Source organism: Callorhinchus milii, unplaced genomic scaffold (genome assembly GCF_018977255.1).
Source record: "Callorhinchus milii isolate IMCB2004 unplaced genomic scaffold, IMCB_Cmil_1.0 Scaffold17, whole genome shotgun sequence".
Lineage (NCBI taxonomy): Eukaryota > Metazoa > Chordata > Chondrichthyes > Chimaeriformes > Callorhinchidae > Callorhinchus > Callorhinchus milii.
In genome coordinates, this window is record NW_024704758.1 from 1,409,936 (window position 1) to 1,436,690 (window position 26,755).

Sequence of the window (26,755 nt, forward strand, 5' to 3'; positions counted from 1 at the left end):
TTGATTGTCAGAAAAAAAACTGGGATCGGGGGATGGAGTGGGGGGGGGGGGGTGGGGTGGGTAACAGGACTTTGTGAACACCCTGAACAAAATAATAATAATTTGGTCACTCAATCCAATGAATGCGCGACACTGCTGTGCGCAATAGGCTGCCATTGGTGTGTGTGTCATGTGTGTGTTTGTGTCACGTGTGTGTGTTTATGTCGCGCGCGTGTGTGTGTCTGTGTGTCATGTGCGCGTGTTTGTGTGTGTCGTGTGTGTGCGTGTCATGTGTGTGTGTGCGTCGTGTGTGTGTGTTTGTCTCATGTGCGCGCGCGTGTCGTGCGCCCGAGCCAGAGATAGGAACGTAGGAAAACAGGGACAGGCGGAGGCCACTCACCACTGTTCGTGGGACGCCGCCGTGCGCAACTGGCTGCCGCGTTTCGCACACCCCCCCACCCCGCCACCCCACCCACACCCCCCCCAAAAAAAATACACCCCCAAAAAATATCAATTCACTTTGCAGTACATCCCGCGAAGCGCTTCGAGTCGTCCCGAAGGACGCGATAAGGCGTTGGGTCAAACGCAAGAATTATTATTATTATTACTACTCTTATTATTATTATTATTATTATACCCTGCGCTTTACAACGAAAGGAGGAGGAATTCGACCAGAAACCAAACTGTCGGAAGCGCCGCGAGCGTTGTTTTTTTTGTTGGGTTGCCTTTTATCGAACTTTCACCATCGCTTCGAGTCGAAACAAAGACTGCGACGTCTCTTCTTTGGGACCGCGGAAACCGCACCAGCTCTGCCGCGCTGCAAAAACAAATCAAGGAAGCCAAAGCCATGAGTCTAAACTTTTAAGGGCTCTTTGTGTGTGTGTGTGTGGTGGGGGGGGGGGGGGGGTGTGGGAGGTTGGGGGGTGTAAAAAGATCTGGTTTGTTTCAAAAAGTTTTTTCCACGTCACTGTGACGTGCCCCCAGGGGGTGATTTAAATGTTATTTTCCAGTCTCAACCTGTTTCAAAAGGGCTTCAGAGATTGAGGACCAGAGTCACACCGAGAGGAGGAGAGAGGGGAGAAGGGAAGAGGAGAGAGGAGAAGAAGGAGAGAAGAAGAAGAAGAAGGAGGAGGAGGAGGAGGAGAAGAGAAAGGATAAAGTGTTTGGCATCACATCGCTCCATCTATACACTCTCTCTCTCACACACACACACACACAACTACAACAACAAGTAAGTGAGTGAGTGAGTGACAAGTAAGTCACACACACACACACACACACACGTGAGTGAGACACACACACAGACAAGTTAGTGAGACACACACACACACAAGTGAGAGTCACACACCAGTGAGTGAGTGAGACACACACACCAGTGAGTGAGTGAGACACACACACCAGTGAGTGAGTGAGACACCACAAGTTAGTGAGTGAGACACACACACAAGTGAGTGAGTGAGACACAAACACCAGTGAGTGAGTGAGTGAGTCACACACACAAGTTAGTGAGTGAGACACAAACACCAGTGAGTGAGTGAGACACACACAAAATTGAGTGAGTGAGTGAGACACACACACAGAAAAGTGAGACACACACACAAGTGAGAGAGTGAGACACACACACACACACACTTAGAGCTCCGAGACACAGGTAAATCACACACACACACTGTTTGTGCTGCTTTTTATTTATTTCTATATTATTCTTCGTTTTTATTTCAGGTTTTCCTTTAACTTCTTTGTTTTAATGTTTGAAATAGACCTTTCTCTCTCCCCCTTTTCTCTCTCTCTCTCTCTCTCTCTCTCTCCCCCCCATATAGTTTTTGTTTGGGGGGAGAGGAGAGGAGAGGAGAGGAGGAAATGAAATGAAATGGACAATGTCAGTAAAGTGATTTCATGGTTAAAAACATTGATGTGTTTTTTAAAAAAAAGGGAGGGATCGCGAGTGATTTTGTGGGTGTTTTTTGGGGGGGGTGTGGGGGGGGGTTGAAGAGAATGTGTGTGTGTGTGTGGGGGGGTTATTGTCCTGGGAGGGGAGGTGGGTGACAGATGGGGTAAAAGCCCCTATCTTTGGGCAATACTCATTAAATCTCTTGGGTTCCTCTGGTTTGGGTTCACTGTCAGGACTGGAAGTTCCCACTTTAAGAGTAACCAACCTGTTTGGGAGGGGGTTTAACCCCTACCTCTCCCCACACGCTGACCCCCCACCCCCCCTCTCTCCCCACCCTGCCACCTATTCCCCCACCCTCCCCACCATGCTCCCTCCTCACCACTCTCCCCTCTCTCTTTCCCCCCCTGCGGACCCCTCTCTCGCCCACCCCGGCGCCCCCTCTCTCCCCCACCCCGGTGCCCACCACCCCCTCTCTCCCCCACCCTGGCTCGCGCCCTCTCTCCCCACCCTGACCCCCCACCCTCTCTCCCCGCCCTTGCCGGCACCTCCCTTTCCCCGCCACCACCCCATCTCCCCACCCCCCCAGCCCACCACTCACCCCGTCCCTGGCCCCCCCCTCTGCCCCCTCTCCCCCCTCTACTTGAGATGTCTCAAGGATGGGACAGGCGGCGGATGGGGGCAGTTTGGAAATTTGGGGTGGAAGTCTGTGAGCCAAGTTGGGGAGTGGGGGGGGTGGGGGTGGTGGTAATTGGAGGACATTGATTGGGGTGGGGTTGGCTGATGTGTGGGACATTGTGATGTGAGCTGAGGGGGGGGGGGAGGTGCATTGGCTATTGAGTTTGGGATGATGTTTTGGCTGGGTTAGAGCGGGGCGGGGGGGAGGGTATTGGGGAGGGTAAAGAGGGGAAGATTCGGTGGCGGGGTTAAGAGGGGGGTTTGGGGGATGAGAGAGGAGAGTTTTGGGGTGTGAGAGAGAGGAGGATTCGGGGGGTGAGAGAGGGGACTCGGGGGTGAGAGAGGGGACTCGGGGGGTGAGAGAGGGGACTCGGGGGGGATGAGAGAGGGGACTCGGGGGGTGAGAGAGGGGACTCGGGGGTGAGAGAGGGGACTCGGGGTGAGAGAGGGGATTCGGGGGGTGAGAGAGGGGATTCGGGGGGTGAGAGGGGGGATTCGGGGGATGAGAGAGGGGGTTTTGGGGGTTGAGAGAAGGGGTTATTGGGGGGTTAAGAGGGGAGGGTTTGGGGGTGTGTGAGAGGGGAATTGGGGGGTTAAGAGGGGAGGGTTTGGGGGTGTGTGAGGGGAGAATTGGGGGGTTAAGAGGGGAGGATTTGGGGGGTGAGAGGGGGTGTTTGGGGAGTGAGAGAGCGGGGGCTTTGGGGGTAAGAGAGTGGTGTATTGGGCGGGTTGGGGCTAGAGTGGGGGTTTTGGTGGTGAGAGAGGGGGTTTTGGGGGGTGAAAGAGGGGCATATTGGGTGGGCTGGGGTGGGGGTGAGAGGGGGTTGGGGTGAGAGGGTGGGTTTGGGATGAGAGAGGAGGTTTTGGGGGTTGAGAGAGGGGGATTTGGGGTGGAGTGGGGAGGGTTGTGATGGAGGGGGATGAGAGAGGGGAGCGATGCGGGGGTGAGAGAGGGGAGGGGATTTTGTGGGGGTAGGGGTGAGAGAAGGGGGCGGTTTGTAATATCTATGGCAAGGACCCATTTCTCTGAAGTGCAGAGATTACAGGCGGGTGTGAGGTGCGGAGTCAGAGGATTAAAAGTATAATGAAAAGATCACTGTTTCCGGCGATTCTCTCTCTCTCTATCTCTCGGATTTTCCCCAGTCAACTCACTTCACAGTCTATTCTGTGAAGCGCTTTGAGACGTCTAGAAGATAGCCATCGAATGCAAGGGTTATTATTATTATTATTACATAATAATCGCTTTCACAGGTAGTCAGTCAATCAGTCTGTCTCTCCTCTCAGCCTCATTCTCCTCTCTTAGACTGACTGAGTGAGTGAGTGAGTGGGATTCATTGGAATGCTTTGTTAGGGTTAAACCTTTGATTTGTGGATGTTTCCACACTCGCATCTGGACTGGCTACTTGTTTCTGGGATCTCAGTTAATAGTCGCTTGGGTTTGATGGTGTGGCTTTTATTTGACGTTTTCTCAAGCCCTGTGTGTGTGGTGTATGTGTGTATGTGTGTGTGTGTGTGAGAGCGAGAGTGATTGAGTGCTGGTGAACCTCACAGTGTAGTGGGGAGCTGAAATGACAAGACTCACGTTCACAGTAATGAACTCCCTATTCTGTCATCGCTCCCTCTCAAACCGCGGCCCCACTGAGCGGAGACCATATGGTCTGAATAACAAAACTTTACCGGATCTCTTATCAGGTACCGAGCAATGCTCAGGACTGGCCCACACAAGGGTTTCGCTGAGAAGTGAGTGAGAAGCTACTTGAGCAATTGGCTGGAGCTTTTGGCCAACCAAATATACTGCGCTTTACAGTAGATTCCGTGAAGCGCTTTGAGACGTCTCGAGAGCGTCTCAAATGCAAGGATTATTATTTTAATCATTAGTGCTCAATTTTACGACGACGACAACGGATTGTGCTTATACAGCATCCTTCACATGAGTAGCGTCTCAGAAATCTACGTGCGCACACACACATACACACACACACACACACATATATATATATATATATACACACTTCACTGGGAGTGTGTGTGTTTATAGCACTTAGTTTCCTACAGGCTGAGAGGTGTTAGTTGCAGAGGTTTCCCACAGTTTGGGCTGTTGTAATAAACCCTGACGTGCCTGTCGATCAGTGAGACGTAATGGAATGTAGGTTACGGGCTCCGCCATTGCTAAGCGCTCCAAGACGCTGCCCGGCTCTCGCGCTCCGCGCTATATAAATGCAAGTTGTTGTTGCTGTGGCTGCTGTTTGTGAGTGCGTGCGGCGCTGAAGCACTCTGCAGGCTCTGCGTGCTAAAGTGCAACATTCTGATACCCTGACGTCAATTCCCTGGCGAGTCCCCATTTCTCCCCGTCTCCATCCCTGAGTTTCCCTCTCGCACGTCAGGAAAATGATCTTAAAACCTCCTCCCAATTGTACTGCCCCAGTTTCTTCCCCCCCCCCCCCAAATTTTTTTTGAGGTTTCTTTTGACCCAGAGAAAGAGAGAGAGAACCAGAGCCAGGAGGGGTCAGCTGCATATCAGCCTGGCTCAGCCTTTAGTCAGAGGATGGGGGGTTCAAGCCTCACGTCGGGGACTTTGAGCTCATGACGCCTCCTAGTACAGTACTGGGGGGGTGTGGAGCGCTACATTGTCTGAGGTTCTGCCCTTCAGAGGTCCCATCTGCCTGTTCAGTTGGACGTTAAAATTCCCGCAGCCCTACTTAAACAGAGAGCGGACTTCCTCTCTCCCGGTGTGCCAGCTGACAACGCCCCAGATACAGTTGGTCGTTCACTTTGCGGCGGTTTGTGGGACGTTGCTTGGTGCAAACTAGACGCCGTGCTTCGCCCACAGCATGTAGTCACTTTTCACTTTGCAGAATGTCCTGCCGAGCACTTCGAAACGTCTTGATGACGTGATGAGGTGTTATATCAAACGCGAGGGTTATTATTATTACATCCCGTAAAGGGTTTTGAATTGTTTCGACTTGTGCGTTGGTTGTGTGTGTGTGTGTGTGTGTGTGTGTTCAGTACAGTAATCCATAGAAACTCCTAGCACAGGAGGAGGCCATTTGATCCATTGTGCCTGCCCGGCTTTCTGAAGGAGCCTGGAGCTCTCTGTGTTTACAAACTGCCCTGCTGTCTTGTGAAGCCGTGCCTCTTCAAAACCCCCATCATCCTTTCTCTATGAACTCCGAGCCAGTAAATCCCCTTTGTCTCTTTTGTTTACGTGGGACTGTGCTGTCAGTTGGTGAGCCAGGACTGGGGTTGAAAGGTTGGCATTGACATCAGCAATCGGGCTTGGTGGGAGTTTTGCTGGGGTTGGGGTTTGGGGGGGGGAGGGAGGGGGATGGGGGGGGGGGGCGCACGGGCGGGTGGGGGGGGCAGAGAGAAAGACAACTGAGAGAGTTCTCGATCTTTGCTGGAAGCAAAATAACATCTGTGTGCAGCGGGCTGCTGTCGGTTTGAAGAAAAAAGAGGTTTTAGTTAATGGTAAAAGAGCAAAAAAGGGCTCCAAATGGCACTCTAGTTCTCCCTGGCGTGGGGAGGTCTCTAAATGACGAGTTGGTCCATGATTGTTATTCTTGAGTACCAGCTGGAACCAACCCTGCGCGGCTTTGCCCATACAGAGCTGGGTGTCTGTTTGCCTGTACCTACACAGTCACCACAGTGACATAGGAAAAATACGTTTTCTTTTTTTTGTAAAAAAACAAAAATCGGTCGCTCGCTCGCTCCACGGCGGTTTGTGGGACGTTGCTGAGTGCAACCAGCTCTCGCGCTAAGCCCACAAAGCACACCAGTCACTTCACTCTACAGTATTTTCAACGCTCTGGAAGGCAGAGGGGCACTATATAAATGAAAGTTGTTATTGAGCCATCTCAAGGATTATTATTGTGTGTTTTGTGTGTGTTGTGAGAGGGAGAGAGGTGTGAGAGAAAGAGTGTGTGTGTGAGAGTGAATGAGAGTGTTGAGAGTGAAAGAGAGTGTTGAGAGTGAGAGAGCGCGTGAGCGAGAGCGCGTGTGTGTGCGTGAGAGCGCTTGTGTGTGAGAGCGCGTGTGTGAGAGTAAGAGATGGCGTGTGTCTGAGACTGAAAGGGAGTGCATGTGTGTGAGTGAGAGAGAGTGTGTGTGAGAGAGAGAGTGTGTGCGCGAGAGAGTGTGTGTGGGTGTGAGAGGGAGAAAGAGTGTGTGTGGGTGTGAGAGAGTGTGTGTGGGTGAGAGAGTGAGAGAGAGTGTGTGCGTGAGAGAGTGTGCATGAGAGAGTGCGAGTGCGGGTGAGCGAATCTGTGCGTGAGAGAGTGTGTGCATGAGAATGTGTGAGTGTGGGTGAGAGAGAGAGTGTGTGTGTGTGAGTGTGCGTGCGTGAGAGAGAGAGAGAGAGTGTGTATCTATCGTCGTGCTGCTTTAGTTTCCACGCCAGAAGACAGCCAGAAGACAACCGAGTCCTTCTTGTGTATTTTTTGTGCGAGAGAATGCTTTGCGTGTGGTGTCTCTCTCTAAAACTCTCTCCTTTTTCCCCCCCCCACACCCCCCAACCAACCCCCCTCCCCCCGCACACTGCCCCCAGCGAGAGGCACTGATGCGGAGACTATGTCTGCGACTGAGATTCCTCTCCTCGTGTATAAGGCAGGTCAGAGCCCCGGGGCCTCCTCCTGATCCCCGGGGCCACTGTCATGGGGGCCAGACTTGGTATAAGGACTTCGAGGGAGCTGGGGTCAGGCAGTCGTTCTTTATTTGGGTGGGGGTGCTGAGGGTGAAGAGAGGGAAGTGGAGAACAGATGGAAAAGGAGGAAGAGAGGGAAGGGGGTGTAGAAGATGGGGGGAGAAGAGGGCAAAGGTGGGGGGAGGGGCAAAGGTCCATCGCAACCAATCATCGTTAGGTCAGGGTCTCGAGAGATATGGGACAAAGGAGGGCAATTGGGAGTTGAGGTACAGATCTGCCACGATGTAACCGAATGGCGGGGAACAGGCTCGAGGGGCTGAATGGCCTCCTCCTGGGCCTGGGTGCCTGGGTTCCGGCTTGGAGACGAGACCGATTGAGCCGGGCCGTCGCTAACTCGTAGCTTGGCCTCCCTGCCTTGTAACGGAAGCCTCCAGTTGCAGTGAGCTTGGAGACGTCGTTTCTTTGTTCCCTCCTCGCTGGCTCTCTGGCTCGCTCGCTGGCGAGCGAGAGGCGCCGCTGACAGTTTTAGTGCCTGCGGGGGTAACACAGTCCAGATGTCTGACACCGGGGAGGTTTGGGTTCCTCGTGCTAACAGTGCTCATTAGATATTTCATAAAAAGCTCTAAATTAACTGGTTTTCAGACTTTATTCTGAAAGGCATAAATTTACTTGACTATCTCCTTCCTGTTGCCTGGCCCCCGGCCCCCCTCCCCCCCCCAACCCCATGAGACGTTAAATGTACCTGGAGGCCAAGGGATGTGGTATAAGCGTCTGCAGTCCACCCCACACAGTCACCCAGACCTCAAGTCCACGTCTGTGTCTGTACAGAACTTCTGTCAGTCTCGGAATCAATTGGCTGCAGTTTTTTGTGAGTTAGAATCGTAGAAACTTACAGCACAGAAGGAGGCCATTCGGCCCGTTGGGCCTGTGCTGACAATAATTGAAGGATAATAATAATAATCCTTGCATTTGATACAGTGCCTTATCACATCTTCGAGACGTCACAAAGCGCTTCACAGGATACACTGTGAAGTGAATTGACTGTGTTTGTGGGCAAAACGCGGAAGCCGATTGCGCACAGCGGCGTCCCCACAAACAGCCGTGGATTGAAGTGACCAATTTATCTCTCTCCTGGTGTCCTGGCCCACAGTTAAATCGTTCAGTCACTTTGCGGCTGTTTGTGGGACGCCGCTGTGCACAAAGTGGTTGCCGTGTTCACCTTTCTATTTTTTAAAAAAAAAATCCACAGTCACTACACCTGGCAGCGCTGTATCACTGAAGTCTTTTGCGTGTTTGGTTGCTTCTCTATTTGTTGACGATTGGGTCAGGAAAGCCCGCTCTGGCTCGATGCTAAGCTGATCTGTTCCCGCACACAGGATTAGCCGCTGGTTTGATGAGAGGGGAAAATGGAATGGAGGGAGTCCGCAGGAAGTAGCAAAAGGTCGGCTGACTCTCAGAACAGGAAGGCTGGTCCTGGATGGATCGAGGGGCGTTGGTTGGGGGCCTGTGCCTTACAAGGGTTAGAATGGATGGAGCAAAGGGGCTTCTTCACCTGGACCTCTCTCTGCGTTGAGATGTTCCGAGGGTATTGGCTTGGAACCCGGTCGGTGCAGATGGGAATTCCGAGCGGGTTTTTGATCTGGAATCCGGTGTGAAGCAACGTGGGGCGGCTCTGGGCTGCGTGGGTGGGGGGCGCGGGGGCGGGGGGGTGATAGCATTTAACTGACTGCGTCTAATGTCAGTTAAACAATGACGCACTGATTCGAGCGCGAGGCTCCTCGGCAAATCATCCCCATTACCGGTTGACTTGGACGCGTTTCCGATGCAGTTACCGGGGTCCAGTGGCCGTGTGACCCACGTGGGAGTTTGGCGATGGTTTTCAAACTACTTTTCCCCACCGAAACCACGTGTGGTGTCCTGACTGTGACGGTGACGGCCTCGGGGTGGGGGTGGGGGGGTTGTATCTGACGTCCTGTCTTTTGTTTTGTGCCGAGATCGGCTCTTCGCCAAAGGGTTCCGGACGTCCTTCGGGTGAAGCATTACAGATCCTGTGGCGCTACTTGAAAACTGGCTGCCGCGTTTATCCGTAAACATAGTCCTCGCGCTTGCCAGCGATTACCCGTGAATAGCTTTGAGGTGTTATTTTAACAGTAATGCAAGACCCCGCATTTGACGCGGCGTCTTATCACGTCGTCGAGACGGCTCAAAGCGTTTCGCAGGATATACTGTAAAGTGTAGCGGCTGTGTGTTTTGTGGGCGAGTTTTGGCAGCCAGTCGCACACAGCAACGTGCTTTTACTTATAATAATAATAATAATCCTTGCATTTGATATAGCGCTTTTCACGTCGGGAGGACGTCCCAAAGCGCTTCACAGCTTTTTTTTTCACTGTAAAGTGAATTGACTGTATATTTGTGGGCGAACGCGGCAGCCAATTGCGCACAGCAATGTCCCACAAACAGTCGTAGATTGAAAATGACCAATTTATTATTGTTTTTTGTTTTTTTGGAGGGATTATTATTAGGCGTGTACTTGGGAGATTGTTGGCCAGGACACCGGGACAGAGGAACCCCCTTCTTTTTTCCGATAATGCTGCAATGACCTTTAACGTCCACCTGAACAGGCAGACGGGACCTCGTTTTAACGTCTCTTCCAAAGGACGGATTTATGTGAAAGCGCTGCATTGTGCTACCTTCATGAATTGTTTAAGGGGGTAACAAGTAACCCCTGTTTCCCCCTACCCCCACCTTCTTTTAATCTCCCGCCCCCCCCCCCCCCACCAAGCCCCCTCCCACCCACCGATGCTTGGGCTTGAGGGAAGAACATCTTTCCATTCATCTGGAAGTATTTAATTGCTCCCTTTCTTTGACGTTTTGACCTCAAATGCGCCCGAGGGGAATTTTTTCTCGGTGTGTTTCTTTGTGTGTGTGTGTGTGTGTATTTAAAAAAGTGTTTCAAAACCAAAGTTAAACTCAAAAGGTTTTTTTTTAAAGAGCTTTAAAATATAGAGTAAGGTTAAAATAAAAAAAAATCCCCTCCCGGCTTCCAGCTTAACCCTCTCCCCACCTTTCTGCCCAGGCACCCCCCCCCCCCCACCCGCACCTTCCCCTTGACCTCAAATGCCCTCGGGGTGATTAAGCCTTCACAAAAGTGAATAGCGAGCGGAACTGAAAGGGGTTGGATGTCAATCTGAACCTCGGTTTCTGAAATGAATTAAAAGTGACTGCGGCAGCGGAATCGACTGCCTCCACGTGAAAGGGGGCCTTTGAGCGTGTAATGGTCTTTGCGTGATTCGAGGTCTCCTGAGCCTGGGGGCTGCGAGGCCTTGTCGAGCGATAGCGATGCCCCCCCCATCCGTCGCGACGCTGACCGACTATAGCTGCAAGAGACGCCTGTGGGGTTTGTGTTGTTTGTTATCGGGGCACTCAAGGTTGGCATCGGGATGATTGGAGGAGGCGTTGGAATGGCACAGTCCAAGCTGAGACTCCAAAGCACCGACCACTACAGCATTGTCGGACGTACCATCCTTTCGGATGAAGACCTCTTTAAACCGAGGCCCCACCTGCCCGTTCAGGTGGGTGTTAAAGATCCCACGGCACGATTCGAGAAGGTAGTTTCTCCCTCCTGGTTTCCTGGCCGACAATCCCCTCGTCTTCATTCCACGACTGTTCGTGGGGACGATGCTGTGCGCAATTGGCAGCCGCCTTTCGCCCACAAAACACACAGTCGCTACACTTCATAGCATGTTCCTGTGAAGCGCTTTGAGGCGTCTCGAAGACGCGATAAGGGGTTGTATCAAATGCAAGGATTATATGATTATTGTTATTATTTGCTGTGCACAAACTGGCTTCCGTGACAGCCTATAACACTCCCCAGCCCCACCCCAACCCCCTCCAATTATCTGTTATCCGTTGCTGTGCTTCCAAGAGAATCCTAACCAGACTGAGAGGCATGGGAATGTCACCCAAATGTGGAGATTCCCGTGTTTGGAATGACATGCGCACTCTCTCTCTCCCCCTGGAGTGACGCTCCCTGCTTACCTGGGGAGAGTCGTGGGCGCAGGTTGACGAGAGCCGTGACTTGTGGACGCCAGAGTGTGCGTTGGCAGTAACTGCTGGAATTCAACCAGCTAAACCCTGTAGATAGCTGGCCATCGAGGGCACTGCCTGACAAGCTTTCCACTCGTTGCTTGTCCAACTAGGACCACACTACCCTTTGGGGGCTTTGGTTTGCGGGATTAATAGGAGCTGGGTAGGGTTATCCCTGCCCCAATAAGATGCCGTGTCTAGTTGGTGGAGCCTTGGTTTCGAAGTGCTCCCATTTCTGTTTCACAGCCCTCCCCCTTCTCTCCCGCTGCGGCTCCCTTCTCTCCCCCCCCCTCCCCCGGTGTCAGAATGACCTTCCTTGTTGGAATGTGACCTGGAAAAATACAATGAGATTGAGCTGATCTCAAGGATTTTTTTTATTTCCACTCTCTCCCCCACCCCCGCCACTTCACCCTCCCCCTCCTCTCTCTCCCCCTCCTTCCCTCCATCCCCCTCCTCCCCCCTCTCCTCCTCGCTCTCCCCCTCCTCTCCAGGAGAACTTCAAAGGTCAAGGCTCTCACACACAGAGAAAGAAGAACAAGCCCAATCCAAGTGGATTGCTCGCATGCTTTTCATGACCGTCTGACAGAACTTTGTGCTAATCCCTTTTCTCTCGCCAGAAAAGAGGAGAGAGTGGGGGAACCATTGAAGTGAGCACTTCTTTATAGAAGCCTCTCGCTGAGGACCCAGTGACCAAACCTTCAGATCAATGGCCCGATCAATCGATTGAGGACAAACAAGCCTTTAAGTCCTTGCTGGCTGGACCTACTCCTTCCCCCCCCCACCCCCTTCCCCCACCCCCATGGTAGCCAATGTTCTAATGGCCAGGACTTGGTGCTAACTGGCATCCTTACATTACTGGAGACAATATCCCTCCTGATCCCCACTATCTCTTTACCCACTCCCCACCACCCCACACCTCCGATAATGGATCAGATATCCAGTTACTCCATTTGACTCAGAAACTGATCCTAATGATCTTTGCATTTGATATAGCGCTGATCACACATTGAGACATCTCAAAGAACTTCGCGGAGTCAATTGATTGTGTATTTTTGGGGCTAAATGCGGTAGCCAACTGCAGTGTCCCAGACAATCATTGAAAGAGTGACCCCTTTTTTTGGGCGGAGTGGGTGGGGGTAAAGATTTTGTGTAACAGGTTGCCCACACCACACTGACGGAGCCGCCTGGTACAAGAAAGAATATGAGCTACAGAGTTTGGGGATAATTGGCCCACAAAATATATAGTCACTACACTCTACAATGTGTCCTGTGAAACGCTTTGATATGCCTCGAAGATGTGATAAGGCATTGCGTCAGATGTAAGGATTGTTATTATATAATCTGTAGTTTGTGGAGCGGTTGAGCTGGAGAGACTGGCGAGGATGGCAATATGGAAGGGATGAAGTTGTGAGTGAGGGTTTCAGATGTGGGTCTTCACCGCCCTTGACGCTTTTCCTATCGAACACTGCTTCCAACTTCCCAAAGCAAGAATGCTCGAGGGTTTGGAAGGGGGTGGGAGGGTGTCGGGGAGTGGAATATAAATGTAACTCTAAACTAGGGAAGATTGCAGTGGGACTTTCTTGATCCGGACTCATCTAATCCAAGACTAGAGATGAAACAACTTCCTCCAGCAATAAAGACTGAATCATTCACAATGCTCAACAGGTCCAGGTAGCCTGAGATGGAGCAGTGATTGGGGGCGGGCGGGAGGAGTGGGGTGGAGGGGGAGGGGGAGGGGGAGAATGATTGAGTCTCATTGGAACAAGTGCTTGGCGTTCTCATCAAGATCTGCTTTGCGTTTCTCTTGAACCATCGGTCAGTTGAAACCACAAAGCGTTTGTGGCGCAAGATGACTTGAATGTAAGTCGTGATGGATGATCTCCTGAGTCTATAGAAAACCCAGAGAGAGAGAGAGAGAGAGAGGAGGGGTGGAGGGAGAAATCACACGCACATCGTGAGCCAAGAGCAACAGAGCAAATTGGCTCAGGTTCAGCAGCGAGTGAACTTTATTAATGGGTTGAAGTGTCTTGAGCGTGTGGGACGAGACATGCGATCTTTGGGGCACAGTAATTTACAGTTTTTTTTGTTCCGAGGCAAACAGAAACAGAGCCGACGGGTATGATGAGAGGTTTTCGCACTGGCTCCCCACCCTCCCCCGTGGTGCGAGCCGTTTCAAACCCCCAGTTGGAGTAAAGTGATCTGCCGGCTGTTGTGCCCAAACGGAGGAAGAGAGAGAGAGAGAGAGTGTTCAGAGTTTCGGGGCATAGCGGTTGAAAGCCTCGCCGCGGAGGGGGGTGGGGGGAACAGAGGGCACGAGGGACAAGAAGTTTCAGAGGGGAAGCGGCATTGTTCCCAGCTTTAAACGCTTTCTGGGGTGGGTTTATTTCCAGAGTGGTGGCGTGGGATATTGCCGCTGACGGGCTGGGCCGATGGGGGTCCGTGAAGAACGGGGGTTTGTGGGGGGGGGGTGGGCAGTCGCTGAGGTAATTACACTGTGACTCGCCAGCCAGCGAGCCAAGCCCGCCCGTCCGCCTCTGCTTGCTTGAGGGATTTTTTTTTTTGCAAGTTCAGGTTTTGCTTGGCGGTGTAATTAAATGTGACAGCACAGTTTCTGTCACACCAGCAGGGTCACCCTAATCCAACCCATTCCACAATACATAAAGAAATCCGATAGTTCATTTCTTTTACTCTCTCTTTCCCCAATCCTGTCGCCCTCCCCCTCACCACCCCCCACCCCCTCCCCTTCCCCCATCCCCGCTATCTCCCCTCCACTGGACTGTTTTTGGTTCCTGGCTTTTCAGTGATTGTTCTGATCTGTACATCATCATAATAATAATATTAATAATAAATCCTTGCATTTGATCTGGTGCCTTGTCACGTCGTTGAGACGTCTCAAAGCGCTTCACAGGATATATACTGTAAAGTGGATCGATCGTGTATTTTGTGGACTGTACATTGCTGCATGTGACCTGATTTAGTTTAATCTCCTGCACTTGACTCTTTTAAGTGTGATGTTTTTGCCGTTTACTGTTCTTTTCATAATAACTAACTAATAATCTTTGCATTTGACACAACACCTTTTATGCGGTGGGGGTGGAGGGTTTCTCAAAGCGCTTTGCAGGATTTTACTATGAAGCGCGGTGACTGTAGTCCAATGTAGATACCAATTTGCATTCAAGGAACGTCCCACAAACGGAACTCACTCCTTTTTGTCTTCAAATCGTGCTGCAGGATCTCCTTAACGTTCTCCTGGACAGGCAACAGGACACATGACCTCAGATTTAGCTTCTCACCTGAATGTCGGCACTTCAACCGTACCCGCCCCACCCCCAGTACCATGTTGGAGTGTCACTGCAGGCTGTGAGTTCAATGCAAACCCTAAGATGTAGGGCTTGAACCCACAACCTTCTGACTCCCAAGGCCAATATACTACCGACTGAACCGCAGAGTGCATTAGATTCTGCTTGTAATGTGAAGGCAGTAGTGAAAGTGTTCGACCCCAGAAACCTCTTGAGTGAGACCAGTATAGAGACCTCATTTTTGTAGAATCATAGATTCCTACAGCACAAAAAAGAGGCCATTCGGCCCGTTGTGCCTGTGCCGGCTCTTTGAAAGAGCAACCAACTAGTCCCACTGCCCCGCTCTTTCCCCATAGCCGTGCAGGTAGCCTTATAAATATCCAATTCCCTTTCAAAAATGATCAAACGAGCGAATGGAACAGGCTCGGGTGGGCTGAATGGCCTCCTCCTGATCGTTCCCATGTTTCTTGTGCGAGCTTGGAGGTCATTGATGTAAATTCCTTTTCTGAGAGAGAGAGAGAAAAAAAACCTTCGCTTTTGATCTCTTCGAGCAGCGCTATCTGTGGAACGTACAGTAATTGGATTAATTATTCTGAACTCCTCGCAGCAGGGATCAATGAAACTGATCACGTTTTCCCCTCCCCATCGGCGCCTCCACTGTAACATTCCCTTGCCGACGAGCCAAGTTTCTGGGTGAGTGAGTGGGTCAGTCATTCACTGGGATCTCTGCCCCTCGCTGCCTCGTATCCCCAATGCCCTGTGATTGATGTCCGCACGCAGGCACCCACTTGTTCCATTCAGAGCTCCTTTTGTCTGCTCTTCACTGATATACTGCAGCGAGACAGTCTTGGGTCCCTTTCTCTTTCCTCTCCGCCGTTGCCTCAACAAAGGCTGGAGTGGTCAAACTTATTTTTGAGTGGGTCTTTCTCTCTCTCTCTCTCTCTCTTTCTCTTTCTCTCACTCTCTCTCTCTCTCTCTCTTTCGCTCTCTCTCTCTCCGCAAAACCACCCTCTTTGTGGGCTGTGCGTCAACCTTACAAAGGCTCACGGGGCAAATCTATTGACTCGGGCGTTGCTGTCAACTAAGGCCGCTTCCCGGCTCGCTGTCGTGTCATCCTGCCAGCCTCGTGAGCCCCCGGAGCGAGGGAATAGTGCGGAGTGAGAATAAACCCCTCTGTGTTCCCGGGGAGGTCACTCAGTAGGGCAGGAGGAGAGGCACAAAGGAGCTAACGGCTCGAGAAATTACCGGTTGGGAGGGAGAAGGAATGGGTCGAGTCTTGCTGGCTGGCGAGTTGCTTTCCCCTCTCACCCACCACCACCCCCCCTCCTCCCCCCCCACACACACACTTTCTTGTCTTTCTTCCTTTCCCACCCTCCGAACAAAGTTTGTAAGAGTTGTGAAGTCTGGCTAACTCTTAACCGGTGGCAGTTTGTAAGGTGCTGAGTGTGTCGTTGGGAGTCGAGACTGATAATCTTTGCCTCCGAAATAACTCGCCGCCATTCATTTTGGGGCTGTTTGCAGGACATCGCTGGGCGCAAATGGCTGCTTTGCGTTTGCCTACAAAATACACAGTCACGGCTGCAAGGATTATTATTCTTATTCAAAACCCTGGAAGCATTAAATCTGCTTCGCTCACAATTGCTGTCGAGTGTAGTGACTGCCCGTACGTACGCGCACACACACAGCAGGGATGTGTCTCAATGGCCAAGGCACCAGGAAAGAATCTTGATCACTTAGTCAATGCAATTGGGGTGTGGGATGTTGTTAAGAATAATAATTGTTTCATTTTGTGCAACTCCTGTGTATTTTATGCGTGTTTTTACGGGTGAACACAGCAGCTAATTTGTGCACAATAAAACAGCCATGACCAACTTTATTGGGGGGTTAGTTGGTTAGAGTTGGATAGAGAAGTAGATTGCTTTTAGATGGTTTCTCGGGAATAAAAGCAAACCCTGATTTTTGCAAATCATCACCTCTCTAAGACAAGCTGGGCCTTGCTCTGATGGGCAGAGAGGAGGGGGGGAGAAAGAGAGAGAGGGGGAGAGACGAAGACTGATGAGAAGTTAAAGCCCTTTTATGTTTGGTTCATAAGCCTGAAGAACGAGACAGTAAATCCTCTTTTTTTAATGTTTTTAATTCCATTCAGCGTTCTTTGAAAACCTCTGCCAGCTGGCTTTAGCTGAGGATTTGACCTGCCGGGGGCTATCACTATAATGGTCTCCCACTGTCCTCCCCGCAACCCCTCCCCCCCCCCCTGCCCCCGCACACACAATGGCTACCTGGTAAAAATGTCATTTTTTAAATAAAATAAAAGCTCTTTTGGTGGAATGGGGTACAGTGCAGAGCATGGGAAGGGGTGCGGAGAGGGGATTTGTGTGTGTGTTTGCCGGGGTATTAGTGTGCGTGTAGGAGGGTTGGTGTGTGGGTGGGAGGGGGGTTTGGTGTGTGGGTGGGAAGGAGGGTTGGTGTGTGGGTGGGGGTGGGGGGGGGGGGTGGTGTGTGGATGGGGGTGTGGTGTGTGGGTGGGAGGGAGGGGTGGTGTGTGTGGTTGGGAGGGGGTGTTGGTGTGTGGATTGGAGGGGGGGTTGGTGTGTGGGTTGGGGGGGATTGGTGTGTGGGTGGGAGGGGGGGATTGGTGTGTGGGTGAGATGGGGGGGTTGGTGTGTGGGTGGGAGCGGGGGATTGGTGTGTGGGTGGGAGGGGGGGATTGGTGTGTGGGTGGGATGGGGGGATTGGTGTGTGGGTGGGATGGGGGGGATTGGTGTGTGGGTGAGAGGGAGGGGGGTGGTGTGTGGGTGGGAAGGGGGTTGGTGTGTGGGTGGGAGGGTTGGTGTGTGCCCGCTTTCAACTTGTTGGCGTGTGCCTTCTGAAATCCTTATACCGTACACATCAGTGACTATATCCAGGCAATGCCGTAAGAGAATTAGGAGCTGACTGGAATAATCTGGTCTGTTTCACTGCAGAAAAACTAAACCTTGCAGATTATAGATTGTGCAGACAAATAGATGAAAAACAAGGGTATCTGTGTTGCTCAAAAATGTCATGTCTCCCTCGGGTATAGTGATGGCTTTTCGATAGCGATGTTGGTGGCAAAGGCTCTGTGTGTGTTTGTGTGTGTTATTTTTTCTCTCTCTCTCTCGTTAGCAGCTGCATTCAATGATAACATTTCGCACGCACTTGGTTTTTAACGTTTCTGCCAATATTGCAGTCTCGTTCTCCGCCAGGAAGGCTGAGAAGCCAAGTGAGAGGAGCATTCACCAGGAACAGGCCAGGCCAAAGCCAGGCTGGCTCTCGTCAGGCGGGGTTCACGGTTCAGCCAAAGGACGGATTCGGAAACAGTTCAGTTGAGGCTGTAGTTTCTGCTCCCTGGTCCCATCATTTTTACAAACCTCGGCTCGGCTAAAACTCTGCCACCCATATCCTCGCCTGCAGCAAACTCTGCAACCCCCCCCCACCAACCACCACCCATCGCCCCATTCCTTGCCTGGCTCCAGCTTAGCTGTGTTTCCAGGAGGGTAGGTCAGGCTTCCCGCAGCCAAAGTTGGAGAATCTCTAACCTTGGGCGGTAAAACCCTCCTGTCCAAATCCAAGTGAAGCGCCGCTTGGTGCCCGGAAACCCTGGAAAACTCCCCCTCTATCCCTCCGCCTCGCCCCTTCCTTCCTCCATCTTCAGATCATGCCTGAAGTCATTCCTCTTTGACCCACCAACTCGCCCTCTCCTTCCCCCAGCTTAGCATCGGGCTCCGCCACTGTCAAGCGCTCTGGGAAGCTACCCTGCGTGAGGGGCGCTGTGTAGATACAGATAGTGGGTTGCGGTGATGGTCGGTGAGCAGTAAGTCACTGAGGTTCACAGAAAAGGCCGTCTTGGGACTTAAAAGAGCCTCTGAGCTCCGAGTGCTCGGGTCGGTCCTCTCGTGGTGGGTGACGTTCCCACGTATACAGGGAGTCCCTTTAACCTCTCAATCCCGGTCAATGGGGCTCAGCTGGTAATTTCTCAAAGCTTCAGGGAAAAAGGGAAAGTATAGCGATGGGCAAGTCGTTTCCTTTTTAAGATGTGGAAAGCTTTCGCTGACTGGTGCCAAGCGATGTTGCACCTGGAGCCTTGGTGGACAATATGACTTTGTTCGCCATTAACAAACTGTGGTGGGGGAATGTGTTGGCAGTATAATTGAACACTTGATAACTTCTGTCAGTAAGAATAACCTAATAAACACTCTTCACGTCTGCGTGATACAATTACCGTGGAATCTGAGCAAAACGTCCCCCTTCTCTCTCATGTCTCTTGTGTCGAGAGTACGGTGGACAAGGCTTTTATAGTAATAATCCTTGTAAATAATAATAATAATCCTTGCATTGGATGCATGTAAATCGACCGTTTCAACTTGTTGGCGAGTCTATAACGAGGGGCACCGGGGGAACATAGTCACTAAAAGACCTGAAAAAAGAGTTTTGGAGGAACTTCTCCACGCAGGGGATGGTGAGAATGGGGGAATTGCTGCTGGAGGACGAGGTAGCAACAACAAATTACATTTACGCAGCGCCTTTCACGTCGGGAGGACGTCCCAAGGCGCTGGACAATCAAGGTTCTGAACCTGAGCTGCGTGGGTGGCGGGCGGGGGAAGGTGTGGTAGTGGGAAGATGACCAAAGGCACGATCGAGAAAGAAGGTCTTTGAGACGGACCTCGAAGGAGGCAAGAGAGAGGATGAGACCTAGTGGCGTATCAGTGTACGTGTGAGGGTTAAAAGGAAGCTTTATGCCTACGTGACTGAGAGAGAAGGAAATAGAGGGCTGTGGGATGGGGAGGCTAGGGAGGTGGGGAATAGGAAGGATCGTATGGAGTATAATTGCCCAGTTGAGCTGTGCTGGTGCTACCGAACGGCCCCGTTTGACTGATCGCTTGCTCTAACCTTCCCATGTTTATTCTCCTCCTCATCCTCCTCACAGAATGAAGCTACGTCTCCTGTCCTCGCTCGTGCTGTTGGTGGTCCTGATGGCAGTAGAATCCCAGGCCAGAAAGAAAGGTGCGTTGTGTGAGACTTCGCCGAGCGAGCGGCTCCCGTCACTGAATCCTTGATCTACCCACTCGAGACCCGGCGGATCACTTTCTGGGGATAATAATGCCTTCCAAAAAATTTAATAAGAATCTGGTCACTCAGTCCACTGCTGTTTGTGGGACTCCGTTGGGCGCAATTGGCTGCCGCCTTTCGCCCACAAAATACAATCACTACATTTCACAGTGTATCCTGTGAAGCGCTTTGAGACGTCTCAACGATGTAATAAGGCGCTATCTCAAATGCAAGGATTATTGTTATCATCATCAAGAGATCTGCGTGACTGTGACTTGGGTGGCTTAAAGCCATTGCTACCAGCCTGTCTGCCCGCCCGCCCGTCTGTCTGCCTGTCTGTCTGTCTGTGTTGTGTCAGTGTCCGTCCAATCCGTTGGTACCTCGGGGTTTGGTGATTTTCCCCACGTGTATTAATGATGTAAACCGTTGATCAGAGCAGAATGTGTCAGCCAAAGGGGGGAACCTGTAATCCAATGCATCGTTTCCTTTTGAGTTGCTCTAACCACCCAGTGTGAGTGTTGGGGTAGAGATCCCCACTGCCTGCTACTCCCCCACCCTCGCTGGGTTAGACGGCAAAGCTCTGGAGTGCTTGAGTAAACCCTCCGCCTTGCCCCCTCCCTCTGCACCTTCAGGTCCCACCTGAAGACCTTCTGTTTTGCTGGTGCTTATAGTCGTCTATCCCCTCGCTCTCCCCCTGCCTCATTGTCAAGACTCCGCCACTGTGAATCGATCCGGGACTCCATCCCGTGTCTTCCCTTCGGTTTCCTTATGCGCTCCCCACCCACACACACACACACACACACACACACACACAAGCTCCGCCAACACTTCTAGTTACTATTTTCTTGCCTCTCATTTTCAGAGAAAGGGAAGAAGTCCAACTTGGGGTGTAAAGAGTGGCAGTGGGGGGCGTGCAAGCCCAACTCTGAGGATTGCGGGGTGGGTAACCGCGAGGGCACCTGCAAGGAGAAGGAGGAGACCAAGAGGGTCAAGTGCAAGGTGCCCTGTAACTGGAAGAAGCAGTTCGGAGGTGAGAAAGGTCTTGCCCTTTTCCTTGTGTTCAAGTGAACCTCACGGTGGTCCTGTGGCGAACTGAGACACCGCCCCATGTGAAGGGCGTACTAAGTTACTTGGGTTGGTTGGTTGGTTGTGGTTGTTCAGCACCCTAGGACGCCTTGTCCCCTCCTCCTCCCCCCGGGACACAAACGGACGCGATTGTGATGTGAGCGCTCTGAGACGCCGTCCGGCGTGGAAGGCGCTATATAAATCCAAGCTGTTGTTGTTGTTGATACAACCAGTTACTACACCTTAATCACTAAGAGAAGGCTCCTTAATCACCAGCTCCCTGCCCACCGCCCTGCCCGCCTGCTCCGCTGTTGCCAGTTGGTCCTTCAGCTTTTCTGCACAACCCCCACCCCCCCACTCCCACCTACCCCCCACCCCCTGGAACTCCATCCAGGAGCCCTTCAGCCTCACCCATACCCTTGCCTTTTTCAAGGCCCATCTCAACACCTTCCTTTTCTACCGTGTCTTCAGTCATCTTCCCCCTACACCAACTCTTTGATACCAGCCCACAGCTTGGGGTGCAAACCCCTCATTGTCCAATGTTTTGGGATGTCCTCCCGAGGTGGAAGGCTCTGTGTGAATGCAACTCGTTGCTGTTGTTGGTTGATTCGGTATTTCAAACCTGTACATGACTTTTGGATGGGAGAGAGTGTGTGAGAGAGTGTGTGTGTGGGGGTGGGTGTGTGTGGGTGTTTGCTGGGTGTGTGGGTGAATGGGTGGGTGGGTGCATGAGTGGGTGGGGAGTGGGTGTGTGTGGGTGTGAGTGTATATAGTGTGTGGGTGTGTGTGTGTGGGGGAGTGTGTTTGGGTAGGTGTGTGTATGGGTGGGTGTGGGTGTGTGTATAGTGTGGGTGTGTGTGGGTATGTGTGTGTGTGGGTGTGTGTGTGTGGGTAGGTGTGTGTGTGGGTGTGCGTGTGTGGGTATGGGTGTGTGTTTGGGTATGTATGTGTGTGGGTGGGTGTGTGTATGGGTGTGTGTGTGTGTGTGCGGGGGGGGTTGTGTTGGGGTTGGTGTTGGGTTGTGGGTTGCTGACGGGGTTCTGACGGTGTGCAACCCGCCCAGGCGACTGCAAGTACAAGTTTGGGAGCTGGGGGGAGTGCGATGTGGCCACTGGGATGAAAACTCGCAACGGGGCCCTGAAGAAGGCGCTGTTCAATGCGGAGTGTGAGCAAACCGTCAAGGTCACCAAGCAGTGTGAGAAGACCAAGACCAAGGGCAAAGGTCAGTGTCCTCATCAACCCCCCCCCCCCCCAACCCCCCACCAGCGTATTGGTTAGCTGCCCCTCAGCTTCTTTATGGGGGTGGAGGGGGTTGGAGAAATTGGCAGATAAACCGTTAAACACTTTTTGACGCTCCTTCATGTGACAAGATGCGTGCTCTCTCTTTCTCTGTTTCGCTGTGTGTCTCTCTCTCGTCCCTCTGTTTCTCTGTGTGAGTCTCTCTCGTCTCTCTCTCTCTGTTTCTCTGTGTGAGTCTCTCTCTCGTCTCTCTCGCTCTGTTTCTCTGTGTGAGTCTCTCTCTCATCTCTCTCTCTGTTTCTCTGTGTGAGTCTCTCTCTCGTCTCTCTCTCTCTGTTCCTCTGTGTGAGTCTCTCTCTCGTCTCTCTGTCTCTCGATGCGTCTCTCTGTGCCTCTCTCCGCTCTCGTTCTCTCTCTCTCTCTCTCTATGTGTCTCTCTGCGTGAGTGTCTCTCCCTTTCTCTGTGGTTTACTCTCACTGTGGAGTCTAATTACACAGTGCTTTCCGGTGGGACACTGTAATAAGGAAGCCAGGAGGACATCACACAGAGAGCCCGGGGTTGCCTGCTCCTACGCAATCCTATCTATCTCATCCTGACCCTTTAAGAACAAATTAGATAGATTTCTGTTAGGAAATAATCGTTCGGGACATGACATGTCAAGCGACTGCCAGGATAGTGGAAGGCGAACTGGATGGATTTTCATCTTCTTTCGCGCAGCAAATTCTTATGACCCAGAAGGAAGCACAGAAGGGGGTTGGTGGAGGGGTAGGGAGATTGGGTGGGAAAGCTCTTTGCTTTCAACGCATACAAACTTTGTTCCTTGTCTTCTCTCTCTGCTCTCTCTCTCTCTCTCTCTCTCTCTTGCTTTCAAACAGGGAAGAAAATGAAGAAGAGTAACTGAAGAGGGTCCCGGCAGCGTCCTGGTATAACCCACCTTTGTTTTGAGCTGAGCTGAGCTGCGACACAATCTATACAGCCTCCTCCACTCACCCCGGCCCACGCCCCCCACCCCCGCCCCGCTCTCCAGTACCCCCCACCCCACCCCACCCCCGCACCCCCCAAACCCCCGCATCCCGCTCAATCCCTTTCACCGAATCTTTTTTTTTGTAATCTGCTCCTAATCTGTAGAATTAAAATGCAAGGAGTGGGCTTTGTAAAGTGGTGGCGTATTGTTTTATTTCTTCCCCACAAAACCCTCCCCCCCCACTCTCCTTCCCTCCCTCCCTCTCTCTCTCTCTCTCTGTGTCTGTCTCTCTGCCTTTTTATTGCTTATAAGACCCGAGACCCCGAATGATGCACAGTCCAGTCCGTTTCTGAAATTGTAACTTCATGTAAAGTGCCTTTCAGATCTCTTAAGCTTTTATACGCGTCTGTCCCCCGACCCTTTCCCCCACCCTAAACACCCAAGTCCCTGCGTTAAGAGCGGGCGGGGAGGTGGGTTGGGGGGGTGGAGTTTACAAATCCTATGGCTATTGATGTGGTGAAACACTTCAAAGGTAAACTAGGGACTTGTGGAGTTTAATACTAATCTCCTTACAAGTGGTGTGAAATTTGCCCCATAATCACGACCACTATTGAATTTTTTTTCAAGGCATCAATTTCTTGATGGGGGGGAATTTATCTTAACTTTTGGAGGGGGGGTGGGGGCGGGGGTCACGCCAAAAGGGTTTGAGAGATCTGATCACACTGAAAGCGTACAAGTGGGTTTGAAAGCCCCCAAAGTCGTCAATAAAATCCTGTGTGGGTCTATGTGTGTCTTCTCTCTCTCTCTCTTGCTTCTGCCATCACCCCACCCTCGGGAGATGACCCCCACCTCCAGCGTTGCTCGCCAGAGATTTGAAATCATTGTACGTTAAAGGGGGAAAAATATAATTTGTTTTCTGTTCCTTAAACGTTCATTGCTCTCTCTTTCCTCTCCCTACCCACCCTCCACCCGCCCCCCCCCCCCCCCATTCACACACCCCATCCCCGGAAATCTTTGACTAGGTTTAGTTTTTTTTTCAAATAAAATCTTTTTATAAACATTGGTATTGGTGTGGTTAAATGTTGTTTGCAAAGCCTTGAAGTTGTTTTTTTAAACACAATTATTAAAGTAGATTATATACAATAATAATCCTTGCATTTGATACAGCGCCTTAATCACGTCTTTGAGACGTCTCAAAGCGCTTCACAGGATACACTGTAAAGTGAATTGACTGTGTATTTTGTGGGAGGAACGCGGCAGCCGATTACACACAGCAGCGTCCCACAAACAGTCGTGGATTGAGTGACCAGATTTTTTTTATATTATCCCCGGAAAAGCGATCCACCACTCAAATAACAACTGGTTTCCTACTTACTGCTAGGTAAACAGAGGCGTGTGGAGCAAGGAAACTTGTCCAATGTTTCGCAAAGCCCGGGAATCGAACCCAGGTCTCTCGCTTATGACACTGAGCCACAGGACTCCACAAGTATACGGTTCCAGTAGTATTCCAGGGCACTGCTGACAACAGCCCAGCCTGGCTCATCGGCAGGTGCTGGAAAGGCAGACCGATCAATAGGATCAGGGAGTCATCCCACTCAGCTCCTGTTAACCTGCAAACCAAGCCCTAACAGGTAGGGTGGTCCTAGTTGGACAAGCAGTAAAAGCTTGCCAAACCGTGCTCTCCATTGAGCTGTGTGCTTTTGGCTGGTTAGACTCCAGCAGTTACCCCCAACGCACACACTGGGGTTCCCCCCAAGCGTTGGCTCTTGCCAACCTGCGCCTAATATTTTCCAGAATTAGGTAAGCAGGATACCCCCTCCACGGAGAGAGAGAGAGAGAGAGAGCGCATTCCATTCCAACAATATCTTGGATTTCCAGGTGTGGGTGGGAGGCATGGAATTATCAGCTTGTTTTGGACACAGTGATGGGTTTCCACGTGTGTCAGACACCCCCAAAAAAAACTATCCTCTCCTGCCCACCCCTGCCACTCTGCCACTGACAGAAGCTGAGACTTGGCTCAGTGTGGGTGTTGTTGCGGGCACCCAGCCCGACACTCACAGTTGCCCACCGACTTGCCATCGGTATCTTTGATCGCGATTGAGAACAGTTATCACTGCTGTCGTCGTCGTCTCCCCCCACCAGCCCCCCCCCACCTCCACCCCCCTCCCACCCACCCCCTCCTGCATCGTCAGACATTAGCAGAATTTTTAATAATTAGTGAATGCGTTTAATAATTAGTAAATTTGGATGTGCGTGTGGTTTTTTTTCCTTCTACAAGCGCTCCGGGCATTACCCCGTATAAGGGGGAAGGGGGTGGTGGGGGGATGGGCACGGTGTAAAGGCAAGTTGTTGCTGTTGTGAAGGGGAAAGAGAGGAAAAGGCGGTAACTGGATTTAACAAGGAGATGAAATCAATCGCTGTCGCATTTACCTCCTGATGTTGGATTTTTCTCTCTCTCCCTTTCTAAATGGTGCCATTGTCCAGCCTGGTTCCTGACGTGCTTTCATCTCAGTGATTCTCTTCAATAGCACTCCAGCTGTGCCTTTCCTTCTGCCTTTCCTTGCCGCCCCCCCCCACCCCCACCACCCCTTCACTCCACACACACACACACACACACATACAGTAGCCTCCCCACTGCTCCTGTGTTGTTGTCGGATGCAGTTCTGCTTGCAGATTTTTTTTGGTTGCATGAAATGCGGGGACTCTCTGCGAGACCTCCCCAGATGCGACGAGGTGCTGGGGTGCAACGGCAGTCAACGGTAGGGTGGGCGGGGGCGAAGGTGGGGGGGTTGGGGGGGAGGCAGGGGTGGGGGCAAAGATTTGAGGAGGTGAGATTCTTGGGGGTATGAGCGGAAGATTTGGGGTAGGAGCGAGACACTGAAAGGGTCTTTGGAAAGCTGCCCAAGTCCTGCTTGGTATTAACGACTTGCGTTGGAATAATCGCAACGCTTTCTCTCGCTCAAATCCCACTTCTTTGTCCAAATCCCCGCACACAAAACAAAAATAAACCCACAAGCACTTCACTTCAACAGAGAGAGCTTGTTCTGCCTCAGTCTGTGAATGGCGAACGAATGAATCATCCTTTTCATCTGCCCACTTGCAGAGGATATAGGGAAAGCCTGGGCAATATTGTGGGGGGGGGGGGGGGGGGACAGGTGGGGTGATTGGTGGTGAGGGGAGAGAGGAAGGGGGTAGCGAACATTCACTGGTCGAACACTCGTCTTCAAATCCTTTCATGCTTTGGCAGCTCCCTATCTCCCCAACCTCCTTACTCCCCAACCCACTACTAGTCGCCTCTTTGACTGGCCACAACCTCCTACTCATCCCTCGTGCTCTCTGTTCCACCATCAGTGGCTGCACCTTCACCCACTGCTCTCCAAAAGCAGTCAGGCCTTCAGCCTTTCAGTCCCCGGGACCCTCTGGACTTCCATCCCGGAGCCCCTCTGCCTCACCCCCTCCTTTATAATAATTCTTGCATTTGATGTAGCGCTTTTCTCGTCTTCCCGACGTCTCAAAGCGCTTCACAGAATGTACTGTAAAGTGAATTGACCGTATATTTGTGGGCGAAACACAGCAGCCAATTGCGCACAGCAGTGTCCACAAACAGTCGTAGATTCTTTGCCTCCTTCAAGACCCTCCTCTTGGATCTCGCCTTCGGTCACCCTCCTAACCCTGCCCTCCGCAGCTTCTGAGCCCAACCCTCAGCTCGGGTGCAAATCCCTGACCGTCCAGGACCTTGGGACATCCTCTCGACGTGAAAACTTGTTGTTAATGTTGTCTGCGCTGGGTTGGGGGTAGGCGGGTGGGTGGTGGGGGGTTGGGGTGGGGGGAGGGTGAGAAGAGAGGTCCA

At 51.8% G+C, this 26,755-nt stretch overlaps 1 protein-coding gene across 1 annotated transcript; it reads left to right on the top strand.

Moving 5' to 3' along the window:
* Window positions 1–895: 895 nt before the first annotated feature.
* Window positions 896–22,918, top strand: mdka (midkine a). The gene is made up of 5 exons (XM_042341375.1): window positions 896–1,210; window positions 19,515–19,591; window positions 20,499–20,666; window positions 21,765–21,923; window positions 22,817–22,918. The coding sequence occupies exons 2-5, from the start codon at window positions 19,516–19,518 to the stop codon at window positions 22,840–22,842; spliced, it is 429 nt and encodes a 142-aa protein (XP_042197309.1). The 5' UTR covers window positions 896–1,210; window position 19,515; the 3' UTR covers window positions 22,843–22,918.
* Window positions 22,919–26,755: the final 3,837 nt, after the last annotated feature.

Excerpts from the sequence above, each read along its gene's own strand:
- mdka (XM_042341375.1), top strand. The coding sequence starts at position 19,516 with ATGAAGCTACGTCTCCTGTCCTCGCTCGTGCTGTTGGTGGTCCTGATG. Across the intron at positions 20,667-21,764 it reads CTGGAAGAAGCAGTTCGGAG|GCGACTGCAAGTACAAGTTT; the intron begins GTGAGAAAGGTC and ends CAACCCGCCCAG. Across the intron at positions 21,924-22,816 it reads GACCAAGACCAAGGGCAAAG|GGAAGAAAATGAAGAAGAGT; the intron begins GTCAGTGTCCTC and ends GCTTTCAAACAG.